This window comes from Ahaetulla prasina, chromosome 6 (genome assembly GCF_028640845.1).
Source record: "Ahaetulla prasina isolate Xishuangbanna chromosome 6, ASM2864084v1, whole genome shotgun sequence".
Taxonomy (NCBI): domain Eukaryota; kingdom Metazoa; phylum Chordata; class Lepidosauria; order Squamata; family Colubridae; genus Ahaetulla; species Ahaetulla prasina.
In genome coordinates, this window is record NC_080544.1 from 69,751,694 (window position 1) to 69,771,318 (window position 19,625).

A 19,625-nucleotide genomic window follows, 5' to 3' on the forward strand; every position below is an offset into this window, starting at 1 on the left:
AAAGCCATTGAATTTCATTAACATTAATTATACATTATGTAAGAAAATATGTACTAATCCTGGTCTTAGTTTTCTCTTATTAGTGAATAGAATAGAATAGAATAGAATAGAATAGAATAGAATTTTATTGGCCAAGTGTGATTGGACACACAAGGAATTTGTCTTGGTGCATATGCTCTCAGTGTACATAAAAGAAAAGATACGTCCCATTCATTTAAGCCTTTCTGAACTAACTGAAAGCTGGAATGATATCTAGACTTAGCTGAAATTCCATTAGGCTTGGTAGGATCTATTATTAAATTAACATGTACAGGAGTTCTGTGAAGATTACAGGTAGTCCTTGATTTACGACCATAATTGAGCCCAAAATTTCTGTTGTTAAGTGAGACATCTGTTAAGTGAATTTTGCCCCATTTTACAATGTTTCTTGCCACAATTGTTAAGTTAATCACTGCAGTTGTTAAGTTAGTAACACAGTTAAGTGAAGCTGGCTTTGCTATTGACTTTGCTTATCAGAAGGTTCCAAAAGGGGATCGGACACTGCAACTGTCATAAATATGAGACATTTGATCTTTTGATCACGTGACCATGGGGATGCTGTAATGGTTGTAAGTGTGAAAAACAATAATAACTTACTTTTTTCAGTGCTGTTGTAACTTCAAACAGTCACTAAATTAACTGTTGTAAGTCGACTATCTGTATATGGACAGTTTTATTGACGCTGTAAAACATATTCCCAGAAAAAATGTTTTTTGTTTTAGAAGCTTTTATTTTATTTTATTTCTGTTGCATTCAACTCGGTTCTAGTTTAAATCTTTTTTCTATGTATTACTATTATCCTATTATTTCTGAGAAAAAATGTACTACACTAAGTTTAACTGCAGTAGTTGTAGAAAAGGAAATAACATTAAGTTAAATACTTAATCTTTCAGATATAACTTAATATAGCTGTAAAAGTCTTTGTATATTATTTTCCAATAATTTCTAATTGTTCTGGTGATATTTTGTTGAGAAAGAAGGAAAGCCAAATGTAAGAAGGCTTTTTTAAACAAAATAAAAATAAAAATACTAAGTTTTCCAGGTGCTTTATACTATAGTTCCCATCAGTCAAAGCCAGCATGGTTCATGGCAAGTGATTATGAGACGTGTAGCCCACCAACTGAATTACATTATAAAGACATTATAGCCTACTCTTCTTTTTGGTAGTTGGATCAAAGGATTAGAGTCAACAGTTTTAATACTTTCCCCTTCAAGCTATTATCTAAAGCTATTACTGATTGTTTAATTGTACTGAGACCTCTTTTTTCATTCTTTAAGCCTTGTCAAACTTTGAAGCAGATGGAAACTTCTCAAACTTCTTGGGTATTTCTGGTTGCTTCAGAGTTCAGATAATATGAGACATGCATATATTCCAGAGTCCTCCATTTCAGTAAAAGGTCTGTAACTAATCCTGCAGTTGTGTTGGGAATGCAGAAGTTCTTCTAGGTTGAAAGGATTAGATTCTCCTTGCACTAAATTTTATAGGAATACTCCATTGAATCCTCTATAATTAACAAAGGATGTGTGAGAGGAGATAGTAACAGAGTATACTAAAATCTGGCAAAGAAAATTGTATTGAAATGGTTTTATTATTGGTAAACTTTATACACATACACACACACTTCGCATGCAGAAAAGGGAAGATTATAGAATTGAGAAGGCCCATGTTCTAGACTGGCCTCAGACACAGAAACTAATAAGTGACCTTAGGCGAGTCACTATCTCTCCGCCCCAGTTGAAAAACTTCCCAGAAAAAGATAGCAAACTACCTCAATATTATTGCCAAGAAAATTGTAGGATCTCTCCAGAAATCATTAGGAATACAAAAGCAACAAAACAGAATAAAGTATTTAGATGACTGGATTATGTTGATTTTTAATATATAAAAATTATTTAGTCTGTAAAAATACATTATATTCACTTTATTAAATTAATATATTTTTCTCTTTCTTTTAAAGCTTTTGTTAAACTTAATACGGTTTTCATTGTGTCATAGGTGCCAGTGAAAGTGCAGGCAAACATATGCTTGAAGCATGCAACAATAATCTAGAAATGGCTGTCACTATGTTCCTTGATGGTGGAGGGATTGCTGAAGAACCCAGCACTAGTACTGCAAGTGTTTCAAATCTGCGACCACATACAGAGTACGTAGTGTTGTAAAGAGGATAATTAAATTATCTTTGAAATTTGTACGTATATTTCAGATATTTTTGTTTTTACATTCTTAGTTTTTCTTATACAGATGCTTCTATTGTTGCTCTGGGTAGCTATTTAATCAAAACTTTTAAAGGACTATCAATTAACAAAATTAACAGAGAACAATATAATTATTCTAGCATAATGATTCAGGCAACACCTATCTAGTTTATCTGGATTCTTTTGAATTTCCAGAAACTAAGGAACAAAATAAACCTGCAGCATAAATTCTGCTATTCCCCACTTAACCGATTTATGTGGGATATGTGTGGATGGATCTGAGAGGTACATGATTCTTTACTGCAGACAAGATTATTGCCTTTAGTCTTGAAGGAAACAGTAGTGTGTCCCCTTCTAAAATGATAATTTCTTGATCCAGTCATGTGATACAGCTACTGGCTGAACTCCAAAATTCTCCTCTCTTGGGAAAGTTTTGGAGAAAGTGCTAAAGCTTCAGTTTCACAAATTCTTATAGGAAATAGATTTTATTGGGTCTTTTTTGGGTGGGAGGGCTTCAGAACAAGGCATGGAATACTAAATAGTTTATTTAATATTTTCTTATTCAAATAATTTTTATGGAATTGCTGGTGAAGTACAAATAAAAAGCTTAATTAGGGAATTGCACTCTATATAAATTTCCTTTTTTTCTTGCTAATTTGTGCTTGGCTTATTTATGATTTTATGTTCTTCATACCTATATTGAAACATTGGCAATTTTTCCCTTTGCACGAATGCCAATCTTGAAATTAGACCTTCAATGTCATTGCAGTTGATTGTAGTTCATATTTTGTATAATAACATTCTAATATTCCATCTGCCCAGTATCTGCACTTCCATCCGGAATTGATATTTTGTCTCCTTTTATTTCGATTATTTTGTTTCCATAAAATTTCTCCTTCCTCATTTGCTCTATTAAACAATATTCAATTGCATAGTACCTGCAAATAGATACAAAAGGCTCTCACACCAGTCTAAAGGTAAAATGTAAAGGTTTCCCCTTTCCAGTCGTGTCTGACTCTAGGGGGCAGAGCTCATCTCCATTTCTTAGCCAAGGGTGCCAGCAGTGTCCAATATCTGGGGCAAATAATGGCAGCACATCTTGTCACACGGTGCTCGGGTCTTGTCACACCGTCTTGTCACACGGTGCTCGGGCTGTCAGCTTTTCAGTGTCTTTAACCACTGAGCATCATGCCCCATACATCCAGTCTAGAAGCATTGAAAAATAGTTTTAGTTGAGAACTGTAAAAATGAAGCTGACACCACTGGAATTCCTAACAATTGCTTGTTGCTCATTGAGAAAGAGGCATTTGGAATTACTGCTACTTTATGTGCTTTCCAATGAAAATATACTGTTTTAATTTAAAAACTACCATATTTTTCGGACTATAAGAGACACCAGTGTATAAGACGCACCAAGATTTTGAAGAGGTAAGTAAGAAAGAAAAAGGGTCTTGCCCTCCCCAACCCCCAGGAGTACTCTGCAGGCCCCCAAACCCTCTATGCACCCTGTTTTTGTGAAAAATGAAACCATTTTTCACAAAAAGGGTACAAGGGGGCGAGGCTTCAGGAGGCCAAAAATGGCTTGCGGGGGGGAGTGTGTCTTATACTCCGAAAAATACAGTAATTTTAATATTTTGCAAGTAATTGTAGCCAGGTTGATTTTTCCCTTACCTTTTTATTAAAGATTTATTAAAATGCAAAGATGTCAGGAATTTTGTCTTGTTCCTACATAAAATGGTAAAGACTAGGTCCAGGCATTTGAGCACTTTTTTCTTCTGTGTAATCACAAGAGCAATTTCCAAACATTTTTTTCTTGTTCCTGGTAATAGTTTGAACTCCAATGCATGCTTCCAATATAGATTTGAAGAACAAATTTTCTTCTTGCCCAAGTAATACTGACATTTTCAAGCTATTATATACTTTTTGTCTTCGTAGAGATGAAGTGAGGGCACCTATTCCTCAAAAACAAGAAATTCTGGTAGAACCCGAACCCTTATTTGGTGGTAAGCTGCTTTTTTATGTTTACATTTGAATGAACAGAAATTCTACATTATCCTTACAATGGAGATGGTGAGATCTTCTATACTGAAAAATATGTATAACAATCAACTTTTTTTTATACCCACTAAAATAGTCTGACATTATTTTTATTAGTTTGTTACTGTTTTTATTTTGTAAATAAGAAACTGAGGTAGAGGAGTATTAATATCACTGTAGTAGTAATTCCTAATAAGATTCTGTTTAGGAAGTTAAATATTTCTGTTTAATTATGTACAGTAGATTTTTCTGTAGATTTGTAAATAACAATGTTTTAGTGTTTATTATCATGTGGCTCTTAGATTTATTTTTTAAAAAATATTTCTGATTATGCTACACTAGATTATGACAAAGCAATAGGTTATATCATCATGCAGTCAGACACAAAATACCATGTCATAATAGAATGGAATTTATAATTATATGTTTTGAACAGGGATCTCCTGATATGTATAATCTGTGACACATGGAATGCTCTATTAATACAGAAAGCATGGGGATAAAAAGTCTTTGCTGGCATCTTTCCACCAGAGTGAGTAGGAAAGAGACAGATATCTTTGGTTTATTCTTTTCAGGAGTGCATGGTAATAGCAAGTCAGATAGAATGATTATACATCCTTTTTCAAAAGCATCACAAATTCATTATGCCTCATTCATTCATGCTCACCATTGGTGGTTGCATATCTCCTCCACCATCACCACTCTTTAAGTACATAGATAGGTTTTGTTTGTTTGTTGAAGCAGTCCTGTCTTCTGGACTGCTTCCAACACCTGGATGAAGCTGTCTATCTAGACCCGTTCCAGTCCGGCTTCCGGCCCGAATATAGTACAGAGACGGCTTTGGTCGCGTTGGTGGATGATCTCTGGAGGGCCAGGGACAGGGGGTGTTCCTCTGCCCTGGTCCTATTAGACCTCTCAGCGGCTTTTGATACCATCGACCATGGTATCTTGCTGCACCGGTTGGGGAGTTTGGGAGTGGGAGGCACCATTTACCGGTGGTTCTCCTCCTATCTCTCTGACCGGTCGCAGACGGTGTTGACGGGTGCAGAGATCAACCGCAAGGCGCCTCACTTGTGGGGTGCCGCAAGGGTCGATTCTCTCGCCTGTCCTATTCAACATCTATATGAAGCCGCTGGGTGAGATCATCAGTGGCTTTGGGGTGAAGTACCAACTGTACGCTGACGATATGCAGCTGTACTTTTCCACCCCAGGCCACCCCAACGAAGCTATCGAAATACTATCCCGGTGCCTGGAAGCCGTACGGGTCTGGATGGGGAGAAACAGGCTCAAGCTCAATCCCTCCAAGACAGAGTGGCTGTGGATGCCGGCACCCCGGTACCCACAGGTTGGGGGCGAATCATTGGCCCCAATGGAAAGGGTGCGCAACTTGGGCGTTCTCCTGGATGGATGGATGGATGGATGGCTGTCGTTTGAAGATCATTTGACGGCCGTCTCCAGGAGAGCTTTTTATCAGGTCTGCCTGATTCGCCAGTTGCGCCCCTTCCTTGACCGGGATGCCCTATGCACGGTCACTCACGCTCTTGTTACCTCCCGCCTGGATTATTGCAATGCTCTCTACATGGGGCTCCCCTTGAAGAGCACCCGGAGGCTCCAGTTAGTTCAGAATGCAGCTGCACGGGTGATAGAGGAAGCCACACGTGGCTCCCATGTAACACCACTCCTGTGCAGACTGCACTGGCTGCCTGTGGTCTCTCGGGTGCATTTTAAGGTTTTGGTCACTACCTTTAAAGCGCTCCATGGCTTAGGGCCAGGGTATTTACGGGACCGCCTTCTGCTACCGAACACCTCCCACCGACCTGTACGCTCACACAGAGAGGGGCTTCTCAGGGTGCCGTCCGCCAAGCAATGTCGGCTGGCAGCCCCCAGGGGAAGGTCCTTCTCTGTGGGGGCTCCTAACCTCTGGAACGAACTTCTCCCTGGATTGCGTCAACTGCCTGACCTTCGGACCTTTCACCACGAGCTGAAGACGTATTTGTTTATTTGTGCGGGACTGGCTTAGTAATTTTAAATTTTATAATTTTAAAGAGTTTAATTTTAATATTCATATTTGATATAAATTTTAGGGTTTTTTTAACGGTATACTGTTTTAAATTTTTGCCAAACATATAATAAGTTTTTTAATCTTTGTTTTTATCTGTATATTGTCATTGTTTTTTATTGTGGCTGTGAACCGCCCTGAGTCCTTCGGGAGAAGGGCGGTATAAAAATCCAATAAATACTAATACTAAATACTTCTGTATCAAACTATTAGGTCGTAATGGAATTTTCATGCAGTCACTTAATTGCCTCATGATGAGCCTCAGATTAAAGAAAGAATATTCTTTGTGTTAGAATGGATTCTAATCTCAAGCTGTCATAAATTATGTTTGTTAGTTGGCCACAGAGACAAAACAGGGATTTTTTCAATGTGCAGTCTCCTTGGTGCCTGGGGAGCTCTTCCCAACTGCGTGGCACCTGGATTCACAATTACTCTATAAGAAGATAACGTTTGCTACTGATAACTTCCTTTATCCTGTAACAGCCCAACTGATTTCCCTCCGTTTTCAAATCATTACAGATGAGATACAAAAAGGGTCACCCAGTGTCTAATCATTAACTTTCAATAACATTTGCAATGACCAACTTACCGTATTTTTCGGAGTATAAGACGCACCTTTTTCCCCCAAAAAAGAGGGTGAAAATCTGGGTGCGTCTTATACTCCGAATGTGGCCCTGCCCAGGTTCTCAAACGGAGATTTCAGAGGCTGAAAAAAGCATCAGAAATGGAGCTTCAGAAAAAAAGCCCCAAACGGAGCTTTCCGGAGCTTAGAAAAAAAGCCCCAAACAGAGCTTCAGAAAAAAAGCCCCAAACGGAGCTTTCCGGAGCTTAGAAAAAAAGCCCCAAACAGAGCTTCAGAAAAAAAGCCCTCAGATAGAGCTTCAGAAAAGAAGCTCCCAAACAGAGCTTCAGAAGCTTTTTTTCCTGAAGTTCTGTTTTGGAGGCTTTCAGAGGCAGAAAAAAGTTTTTTCTGAAACCGAGTTTCAGAGGCAGGGAAAAGAAGCCAAAAAAAGGCAAGGCACAGAGCTCACAACTCTGGGAACAGCTGATTGGGGGTATTCCGGGAGGCCCATCCACCTGCCAATCAGATTTTTTCTTATTTTCTTTCCCAAAAACTAAGGTGCGTCTTATACTCCAGTGTGTCTTATACTCCGAAAAATACAGTACTAACCAAACCCAAGGTCAGAAGTATTACCATACTTCTGACCTTCGGTTTGGTTAGTACCGTATTGCTTGTAATACCGTACTGCTATTACAAGCAATCTTCCTTCAGTCCCCAGTTGCAACTACCTCTCATTTTTCCAACATCAATTCCAGCCCATAGGGTTTCCCACAGTGAGCACAGCAGAGCTGTCCTGTACCTATTCTTACATAATAGCTAGGAGCCTTTCTAGTACCAGTCTTGTCTCCTAGCTAGAGATAGCTTTGTTCAGAGTCCATAGCACACCCCATTGGAGTTATTTGTGTTTTAATTGGCATAGTGATGACTCTTGTAAGAGCTTCTCCATTACTAGGACCCATAATGCTCCAGAGTGGTCAGTAATGAACCCAAGGCCTTTTATAAAGCCAAGAGCTCTCTAGCCTCCTCCAGTTCTGGTCTCCTTAATATGGCATAATGTTTTTTTCTTTCTACACCCAAGTGCAGCCATGCAGCAGTCTGTATTTCATTTTCTGGATCCCCAGGGTAGAAGGATTGGCAGAATGTCCACCACTCACAGTTTAAAAGCTATAAGAACATTATTGTGGCTGCTGTTCTTCTACCCTAGAGATGATTTTGAAATTCCAGGGATGGCCACATTCTTTATTTTCTCTAGGGACAGTAATTTCACAACAAAATGCAGAGTACTTCACTGTGCAAGACAGATTTAACTTTTAGATGAAGTTACCCATGCACTATGTTGCTTCAAATCCAGAAGGTCAGTGAAACGGTTATGGGAGCCACAACATTGAACATACAGCTCAGTTTAGCAGCTCCAATGTAGCATCAACTTACTAGGCTTTAGGCATTCTTTTGGCTGAATTCAGAAGCAACCTCCAGCTAACCAAATCCTGAGAATAAAGGTTCATTCTTCAAGCTTGTGGGTTGGTTTCTGAACATTTTGTTACCACACTAGGTAACATCTTAAGTGGAGCACCTGGGGGTAGAACAAGAAGCAATGGGTGGAAACTGATCAAGGAAAGAAGCAACTTAGACCTAAGGAGAAATTTCCTGACAGTTAGAACAATTAATAAGTGGAACGACTTGCCTGCAGAAGTTGTGAATGCTCCAACACTGGAAATTTTTAAGAAAATGTTGGATAATCATCTGTCTGAGATGGTGTAGTGTTTCCTGCCTGGGCAGGGGGTTGGACTAGAAAGCCTCCAAGGTCCCTTCCAACTCTTATGTTATTGTTATTGAGTTTATGTGATGTCAGTGTTCTATTTATAAGGGCTTCAGGTATGGGTGTGTCAAGTGAGGATCTTGTGACAGGTCTCGTGATGGGTCAGCTGTGAGACATCAGTGAGTTGTGATAAGGATATTACCACAGGTCAAGGTTGTTGGGAGGTGAACTGATGTGGCGGGTGGGGATTGCCTGGGTCAGTGCTGTCTCTGGTTCGCTGTGCAATTGATTTGGATTCTGAGGTAATTTCCAATTTTGAATGGAAGATTTAACCAAATCTTCCATTCGAAAAACAGAACACCAGCATACAAATGGATCGTTCCCCATTGCGGCTTCTTTTTCCACACTGTTGTTTTCCATCATATACTGAACGTATCCCAAGGAGTCTGAATACTTTCTGAATATGCTGTACCTATCCATTCTAATAGTCTTCACAAATTGCCTTTCTGCAACTTACATTAATACTGGTGAGAATGATGGGAATTATATGGCTACACATATTGTTTTTCCATTAGACTTGAATCTAAAAAATGACTGCAAAATCTAGTCTGTAAGAGACTAGTTAAGAACATAGTTCTTTTGTCTTGCCAATTGGCCAAAATGTCTATTTTAATCCACTTTTGTCTGTGGCATGGTCTCACTGTGCATTTCTATAAAAGTAGTAGTATATTATCTGATTATTTTCATTATCATTTCAGAAACATGTTGCCATTTTTATAGTAACTACTATTTAGATGTTTCCTTTGTAGTACCCTTTTCTGTTCACTTACTGCCCTAGGTGACTGCATGTGAAGTTTGTATTTTTGTGCCAGAATGCACCTTTTGTACTTTCTCATTTTGTTTAAAATATTAAACAAGTGTAAAGATTGACTTGAAGCTCTTCATTAACCTATTGTTTTCACCAACCTGATCACTTAACATTATAAGGAAACTTGGCTACCTTCCTGTTCATTGCTAACTCCTGATTTGCCCATCAATAAATGTAAAAATACTTCACCAGATCTGATCCCTATGGGATCCCACTGAATATTTGCCCAACTTGAAAATTGACTATTTAGTCCAACTATTTCATATTTTGGGGCAGTTTCTGAGCCCTGAGAACATCTGCATTTACTCAGTATTCTACTTCATTAGGGAGTTTTGAAAAGTCTAAATAGATAGCATCAGCTGAATCACTTTTGTGCAGTTTAAGAAAGCCAAATATCATCATCTTATGTTAATGGGTCTCCACAATATCTATCCTTTGAATATATATTATAAAGTTTCAGTAGCATTAATGAGGCTTATTTCTGAATCGACAGGTATAAAATCTAATGGCTAGTGAGACATTTAGGCATACGTACATTTAGAATGTAAATCCTGTTCATAACTACAAGAGCAAATGGATTGAAATGAAGAAATATTTCTGTGACCAAATCTGAGAAAGTTATAATAGATTTTCTTTCAACTTTTATATGGCTATCAAGGAGCTATTTTTTCTGTGATGCTGACTGTTTTTCTAGGGTAATTATGCATTAGTAAGCATATTATAACGGTATTTATATAAATAATTTATGCCATTGATAAAATGAATAGTAAAACAGTCCCAAGATTTGTTCTCAAACTCTGGCGTATTTCTGCAGCTAAGACTGTAGAAATGTACTCTACCACTGACTTGGAATAAATTATGTCCAAGATTCCTCTTCCTAACCCTTATGTTCTGTGACTTAAAGATAATAGCATTTCACTGAGAAATTTAAGCAGGATTGCTTTGGATAGCACAGGCTGATGGGATAGAAGAGAACAAAAGCAATCATGGGTCAGATAGTATATTTGTAAATTATAATTACATCACAAACCAGCACTTCTTAGTATGTGGCCTGCATATTGCAGACTTTTGATTCAGTTGTAACAATTGATTTACTTTAATTGCCCTTTAATTTTACTTTTGGCTTGCCATTGCACTATGCCAATGGATATTGCTGTTCCAGCCTTTCTGATTTTAAACTTTTTGAGTGGGGGGAGGGGCAAATTTAATTTATTTTGAGTCTAAACTTTAAAAGCATTGAGATAGAATAGCAACCTGTAAATATTTTGTCTTCAAATATACATCAAGATAGGCATACAGAAACTGGAAACCTAAGAACTAATGAATTAATATATGAAACTAGTATGATGCATTACTGGTGTCCTGGAATTTGTGTACATCCTTTACTATAGGTATATACCACAAATCCACAACGTGGTTGTATTGTAAGATTTTATTATTAATCTGTTTATTAAATTCTGTTCCTATTAAGCACCAAAAAGACGTAGACCAGCTCGTTCAATATTTGATGGCTTTCGGGATTTCCAGACAGAAACTAGTAGGTATCTGTGGATAATTATATTCATAACTTTTTGTTTCTTTTATGGTTTATGTCCAAGGGTAACAGTATAGGCTCCTTAGAACATGTAGTAATGGTGCTGCAGTAGAGATCAAACAATATCGTTTTGCATTATAAGAAATTTGCAATACTAGCAAGAAATTTTTAAAAAAAATTTAAAGCCATTGCTTTATTCACACAGTAAGTGCATTATATTTCCATATGTGCAAGACATTGTTTTCCAAGGAAATTATAATTTTTGAAGTAAGAATAATCTCTTTGTCAGCATAAGAAAATGTAGGTGCAGTAAGAAAAATCCCAGTCACATATCATTTCATTTCAGGAATTAAAAGCTAGAATGGCAAGTTAAAAAAAATGGCATTGGCAAGCCAATTTGAAATTACGGTCAGAAATCTGGATGAAATCACCAGATATTGAGCCATTTCTCCTTACTTTAGTTTTTATTATGACTAGGATTTTGGAACCAGTTTAATTGCAGTAACTAATGTATTCATGGGATTCTACATTGGGAGAATCATTTCTCAGATTGATAAAAGGGCTGGAGCTATTGATGCATATCACCATCATTACAAAAACAACATGCTTCCAGCAACCTTTCCATCCACTTTCATTGCAACAGCACAAATATATCAGCATTGGGTTTGCTGCTATATATTTTTGAAAATCAACAATTCACCTGCATTCCAATAAATATTGCTAACCATACTTGAAAGACTAATTACCTGGTTTCGCTATTACCAGAAGAAATCTGATACACTTTCCTTGCCAGTAATAATCCTGATTAGGTGCTGCATATCCCACATGAAGCCAAGAATAATATGAATGCTGTTTGCTTCGTTAATCTGAAGCACTTTCACAAACTAATAGGCCAAACTGCATTTTCATTTTTATATTAGATTGTCAGTTGGGGCATTGTATTAAATATTAATGAGCAAGAATAAGATGAGAATTTAATTCAGTAATGACTAGAAAATTTAATCTAATTATTTCAAAGGTTTTATTACATTGATAATAAGTTCAAAAGAGTCATTACATTGATATGAGCACATTTATATGTAATTATATAAACTTGATTAATTTTATTTAAATTAAAAGATAATTTTACAATTTTTGTTATATACAAAAATATATTAATTTTCTAATGTTGAGTGGCACATTTACCCCACTTTTCGTTAATACAAAAGATGTGTCCCTTGGATTCAGTGTAAAGGAAGAATCAAGTCATCAATTATTCCATGCATATAAAACAAGTTATGCTGTGAAAAATGGTTTTGTTCACTGAATGCCAGTTTTGTTTTACAGTCAACCATATGCATAGAAACTTCATTTTAATGTATTTGAAAATTTTCTGGTTTTTCTCTATATATAAAATGTTCAGTATATTACCAGCATTCAATATCTGTAATAGTATTTTGGATTTTTTGCTATTACTATTAAACAATTTAGAATGTAATTAAGTGATGGAATGGTATTATATAACCTGGAATTGATTGAATGCTAGTGCAACAGTTGACCTAATGGGAGAGGATATATGAAATATAAGGGAACTATGGATGTAAAAAAGATCTATCCATCCATTGGAGTGAAATGCTCCCGGATCGGACTGGATCACGCGATCCGGTAGCAATCGTGGCCGATAGTTCGGCAATCCGGTAGCAATGGTGGAGAGAAGCTCCGGCCACCCGCCCAGGGTGTCATTACCTCCTGGTTTTAACCAGAAAGTAATGTGTTTTTTACCTTCTGCGCATGCGCAGGTCTGTATGTGCCCCGCGCTCACAAAGAGAGAGCGCGGGGCACATACACTTCCAAACCAGTAAGGAAAGTAAGTACAGTGAGGTCCAGAAATATTGGGACATCGACACAATTCTAACATCTTTGGCTCTATACACCACCACAATGGAGTTGGAATGAAACAAACACAATGTGTTTTAACTGCATACTGTCAGCTTTAATTTGAGGGTATGTACATCCAACTCAGGTGAACGGTGTAGGACTGACAGCAGTTTGCATATGTGCCTCCCACTTGTTAAGGGACCAAAGGTAATGGGACAGAATAATAATCATAAATCAAACTTTCCCTTCTTAATAATTGGTTGCAAATCCTTTGCAGTCAATCATAGCTGAAGTCTGGAACGCATAGACATCACCAGATGCTGGGTTTCATCCCTGGTGATGCTCTGCCAGGCCTCTACTGCAACTGTCTTCAGTTCCTGCTTGTTCTTGGGGCATTTTCCCTTCAGTTTTGTCTTCAGCAAGTGAGATGCATGCTCAATGGGATTCAGGTCAGGTGATTGACTTGGCTATTGCATAACATTCCACTTCTGTCCCTTCAGAAACTTTTTGGTGGCTTTTGCAGTATGCTTTGGGTCATTGTACATCTGCACTGTGAAGCGCCCTCCAATGAGTTCTGCAGCATTCGGCTGAATGTGAGCAGATAATATTGCCCGAGACACTTCAGAATTCATCCTGCTGCTTTTGTCAGCAGTCATATCATCAATATTACAAGAGAACCAGTTCCATTGGCAGCCATACATGCCCACGCCATGACACTACCACCACCATGCTTCACTGATGAGGTGGTCGTTCCTTTCCTTCTCCATACTCTTCTCTTCCCATCACTCTGATACAAGTTGATCTTGGTCTCATCTGTCCATAGGATCTTGTTCCAGAACTGTGAAGGCTTTGTTAGATGTTGGGCCTCTGGTGGCTCAACAGACTAAAGCAGTCTGTTATTAACACAGCTGCTTGCAATTACTGCAAGTTCAAGTCCCACCAGACCCAAGGTTGACTCAGCCTTCCATCCTTTATAAGGTAGGTAAAATGAGGACCCAGATTGTTGGGGGCAATAAAGTTGACTTTGTATAATATACAAATGGATGAAGACTATTGCTTAACACAATGTAAGCCACCCTGAGTCTTCGGAGAAGGGCGGGATATAAATTCAAATTTTAAAAAAAAGATGTTGTTTGGCAAACTCTAATCTGGCCTTCCTGTTTTTGAGGCTCACCAATGGTTTACATCTTGTGGTGAACCCTCTGTATTCACTCTGGTGAAGTTTTTTCTTGATTGTTGACTTTTGACACACATACACCTACCTCGTGGAGAGTGTTCTTGATCTGGCCAACTGTTGTGAAGGGTGTTTTCTTCACCAGGGAAAGAATTCTTCAGTCATCCACCACAGTTGTTCTCCGTGGTCTCCCGGGTCTTTTGGTGTTGCTGAGCTCACCGGTGCGTTCTTTCTTTTTGAGAATGTTCCAAACAGTTGTTTTGGCCACGCCTAATGTTCTTGCTATCTCTCTGATGGGTTTGTTTTGTTTCTTCAGCTTAAGGATGGCTTGCTTCACTGATAGTGACAGCTCTTTGGATCTCATCTTGAGAATTGACAGCAACAGATTCCAAATGCAAATAGCATACTTAACATGAACTCTGGGCCTTTTATCTGCACATTGTAATTGGGGTAATGAGGGAATATCACACACCTGGCCATGGAACAGCTGAGAAGCCAATTGTCCCATTACCTTTGGTCTCTTAAATAAGTGGGAGGCACATATGCAAACTGCTGTCAGTCCTATACCGTTCACCTGAATTGGATGTACATACCCTCAAATTAAAGCTGACAGTCTGCAGTTAAAGCACATTGTGTTTGTTTCATTCCAACTCCATTGTGGTGGTGTATAGAGCCAAATATGTTAGAATTGTGTCGATGTCCCAATATTTCTGGACCTGACTGTAGATTTCACCCCTGTCAGCCATCCACACTAACTGAGAAATGGCTAGTTACCCAGTGTTTCAACATAGCAATAAGGAAGCTTCTCTCATAACTTGAGGTAGCTCAACTACATGTTACAACTCAGCCTTAAGAAGAACTGGAAGAACAAATGGATGTGCAGCCAACACCTGAAGTTGGATCATCACTGCCACTCTCCATTATAGAGCACAATGGCTAATATTAGGAATAAGATCACGGATAAAGTAACTAGTCAACCCTTGAGACTAGTTACCAAGGCTCAGTGGAGAAGTACCGATAGTATGCTAGAAGACTCCCTCATAACAATTTCTGTTATCACCTTAACTGAAATCAATAACTAGTATACAATTTACTACTTTTACTATGATTAAGGAGAATAATGCCTGCACCTCTGGAAAATGAGATTAGAGGCTATATTCAAAGCAACTTGGTGAGAGATCAATTGATGGAAATACAAAAAGGTGTGAACATTAAGGATAAGATTCAGCCTGTAAAGCACCTCTGGCTATCAAATGATTATGACCTTTAGAATAGGCCACAGCAGTCCACATGACTGAGATTGATTATGTATTTTGCTGCTTTCTGGCATTTTTTGCCAATTTTATGCTAATGACCACTGCAATTTCCAGTTCCAATTGCATTCATAGACTGATGAGATGGAACTCTCAGTGAGTCACATGGCAGACAGAGATTAGCTACAAGTACCTTAGTATCCTGCAGTCACTTGGGAACCACAAGGAAGCAAGGAAGATAGCATTATCCAAATACCACCAAAGGATTAGACCAGTCTTAAAGAGCCAGCTTACTGGAAAGAATAAGATCCACACCATCAACATGCATGCCCTGCCGATATAGTAAGTTGTCCAAAGGAGGACATAGAGATTGCTGATGTGAATATCCAGAAGCTCTTCTTATATGGAAGTTTCCACTTCCAAGTCCAATACCCATAAAGTGTACACTTATCTGGAAAAAGAGCAGGTGGAGCCTGGTGAATGTCAAAACCACTGTCCTAGATGAAACTCAGAGCATGCAGTAGAACGTCACTAAAATGGCACCCAAAGATCAGCTGCTGAGAAAATGATGCAACAAACATGGGAGGAAGATCAAGAAGAGGAAGTACCATAGTAAGATAAGAACCTGCATAGGATATACTATAGACCAGGGCTGTCAAACTCACATTGTCACGGCGGCACCATGTGACATATTGGGACTTTTTTTCCCCTTCACTAAATTGGGCATGGCCAGCGAAACACTATATACTGTATGGCACAACCAAGTAGTTGGCTTTGTATATAGGAACATCTCCATGGTGAATGGGCTAAACCCATTATTGCGAACCTATGGCACGCATGCCCAAAGTGGCACATGGAGCCATGTCACCTGGCACGCACAGCATCATCCATTCCTCTTCCGGTTTCTGGCATGCCTGCGCACGTGGCAATCAGCTGGCCTTTGTGCGTGCAGCAGTGCTGGAAACTGGAAGAGCTGCTCTGAGCCTGGAGTGGGGCTTCCTCAAACTTCGGAATTGGGAGTGTCCAGAAAGGAGGACCAATGGGAATTCTCCCTTATGCAGTGTCATCGGTCTCCAGGCAGAGTCTCCCTTGAATTCATCCACTGGAGGAGAGAGTTCCACGCAGAGAAGAAGCCCAAGTTGGTTATTCAGGTCGAGATCCCCCATCCCACTTTCTCCGCTTTTCTCTCCCGGCAGAACTGTCTCTCCTCCTTCAGGCGAAGTCCCAAAGGACTGTGCCCGGAGACATGACACTCAAGCAGGGAGAATTCTCATTGTTGCTGCCCCTCGTTCTGGCCCCTCCCAACTCAAAAGTCTGAGATAAACACTTCCTCCCCGCAATGTAGAACTGCAGATTCCACCTCTGGGGCTGGAAGCATCTGGCCAGACACACATGCGCATGAGCATGCAACCTGCCAGCTGATAGATGCTTGTGCATGCATGGCAGTAACCAGAAGACTTACTGGCTGGCGTGCATGTGCGCACCAGAAACTGGAAGTACCTTATCCAGCGTGCGCATGCCCCCTGGGCAGCTCCTCTTCCTGGTCGCGGCCCTTATGAGCTCGCACAAAGTACTCCCTTTTTGGCACTCGGTGCCGAAAAGGTTCACCATCACTGTGTTAAACCATCCCAAGTCCATTCTGGATCTTATAAATAAATTAAAGGAGCATATGAAAACTTGCAAAAATTGGATGAAAGGAGTAAAAACTGGATACGATAGAGATTTTCTGTTATATCTCACGCTTTAGAAATCAAGATTTTAATTACTATATATTTTTAAAAAGCTGGTTGATTATTAACACATTGCTTTGATATTAAAGGAAGGGAATAAAACAGTTTTTGCCAGGAGGCAAAAACTGTAATTCTGTAATATTTACCGGTAAATATTCTATGAGTATTTAAATCACAAGTTTAGGATATCTATTACTGAAGGTGATGGTGGTGGTGATGATTTTGGGTAGGTAGGTAGGTAGGTAGGTAGGTAGGTAGGTAGGTAGGTAGGTAGGTAGATAGATAGATAGATAGATAGATAGATAGATAGATAGATAGATAGATAGATAGATAGATAGATAAATAACCAGCCAAAGGTGGCAAATATACCTAATATTCTGGTCTTCTGTTTTTCACACAACAATTCTGTGAGGTAGGTTGGGCTGAGACAGAGTGACTGGCCTAGAGCCAGATTTTCACGCTGTCAGCTTTCATGCCAAAAATGTATAAACATGTAATGGCTGTTGCTAAAAGATATTTAGTAGAAAGCTGATTCAGGCTAATCACTTTAGTATGGTCACATTGCACTTGATGAAAGTAACTAAATCTGCTCTTGTAAATATTTTGTCTTCTTTGTTTTTCTTTTGGGGCTATACAGTTCGGCAGGAGCAAGAATTGAGAAATGGAGGAGCTATAGATAAGAAGCTCACTACCCTTGCAGATCTCTTCAGGCCGCCAATTGATTTGATGCATAAAGGAAGCTTTGAAACAGTAGGTCATTTTGATACATTGAATTTTGGATTGGCTGTGCATGTGCATGTGTAAACAACCGTGTCATGATAATGTGTATAAATAATTTCAGCAATCTGCCTTTTTGTTAGTGCAGCATAAGAAGTTACTTCTGATTAGTAACATCATTTGAGGAAATAGCTTTTGATTATATCTATTAGTTCATTACAGTTTTCCCTCATTAAGAAGTATTCAAGTAGAAGTTAGTGATTAAGAAATAGATTCGAATAATATGCATTAAATGATGATTTTCAAATGACAAACGATATACCAGTGATGGCGAACCTATGGCACAGGTGGCACGCAGCGCCCTCTCTGTGGGCATGCGAGCCATCACCCCAGTTCAACTCTGTATATGAACACGCCTCCCACCAGCTAGCTGGTCATCAGGTCTGCCACACATGCATGGGAGGCGGGGTGTGTGCAGGGGACACACACCACATGTGGGGGGACTTGCGGGGGGCGTGGCACATGCAGGGGGTATGTACACGTGTGCAGGGGCAGGGCACATGCGGGGGTGCGCATGCATGTGTGCTGCACGTGCATTGCATTTGAGGGGTTCGGGTGAGCGCGCTTTGGGCATTTGCTCCAGAAAAGGTTAGCCATCACTGCTATATACATAAGGATTGGTCTTTTTCTATCTCTGAGTTTAAAAATCTGTAATCAATCATTTCCTTTACATTCCTATAATTCTTGTAGAAAGAATTACAATTCAATATTATATTATATTATTGTATTTACTATATTGTTGTATATTATACTAATATGATTTGAATTATAATTCAAAAATATACCACATTGTCTCCTTTACATTAAAAATTAAGATCTCTAGTATGGCATGATTGAGAAAGATTCTTACTGGAGAAAAATATGACCAAACTAAACAGTAGTGGACAAGAATAGCCAATGATCTGTTTAATAATCAGTATAAAACAGAATCTTGAATTTTTTATTGTTTACTATTTGGTTAGTAAACTTGGAACTGAAGATTTGGACTTTGCAGATTGAAGAAGATTGATAGTTTGCTAAATTATTAAGCTTTAAACCATTCCTGATGAAATACCTGATTTCCTAACCCCACCCCCTTGCAACAGTTTTCTTGTTGTATTCAGGGGGAAATGGAAATAAGTTTATTCAAAAATAATACATTTTGTGCAGCATTTATATGTGAAAATAATATCAGCTTCTTTTTATATCTTTTATTTGCATTTGAAGTCACTTTCAAAATAATTTTTCCTATCAAGACTTGACTGATTACCTTAGACGCAGTGTATTATTTGCCTGTAAGCATATACTAAATCCAGAGTAGAGTTGTTTTTTTCTCAATCAATGAAGTATTAGAAAAAACTAAATCTCTCTATTATCTCTATTACTTATTTCTTTTCTAAATAAATATATATCTATGTATGTATCTGTTTAGAGGCTCACATTCCTCAGTTTACTATAACTAACTCTACTGTGCTTTGTTTAATTTAAATGTCTCTATTTTGCACAGAATTAATATTTTATCACTTTCTTAGTTTTTAGTACCTTAAGGCAGAATCTGGTGTTTTTTGTTTGGTTTATATCATAACATCGAGTTTTAATTTAAGCACTGTATTTTCAATCCGTTTACTTTATACTTTGAATTTTCATAAAATGGAATTGACCATATATTTAAGAAGCTTCTTCATTTATTTAATAATATGCAGTCTTTAACAATTTCGTACTGTAGTTTATCATTAACCAAGTCAGATATAGGAACTTACTAAATAGACCCTTTTCTCCCCATAAACACATACATCCATAG

General features: G+C 38.5%; 1 protein-coding gene across 5 annotated transcripts in view; it reads left to right on the top strand.

Annotated features, from left to right (window-relative positions):
* UBXN7 (UBX domain protein 7) overlaps positions 1 to 19,625 on the top strand; it is a 40,706-nt gene that overhangs the window by 1,405 nt on the left and 19,676 nt on the right. For 3 of the 5 annotated variants that reach the window (XM_058188092.1, XM_058188091.1, XM_058188095.1), the window contains exons 2-5: positions 2,036 to 2,183; positions 4,171 to 4,238; positions 10,992 to 11,057; positions 17,706 to 17,818. In XM_058188092.1, the coding sequence (XP_058044075.1) occupies positions 2,036 to 2,183; positions 4,171 to 4,238; positions 10,992 to 11,057; positions 17,706 to 17,818 (395 nt within the window). The remainder of the gene's footprint in view (positions 1 to 2,035; positions 2,184 to 4,170; positions 4,239 to 10,991; positions 11,058 to 17,705; positions 17,819 to 19,625) is intronic. The other 2 variants (XM_058188094.1, XM_058188093.1) reach the window with 1 other exon arrangement.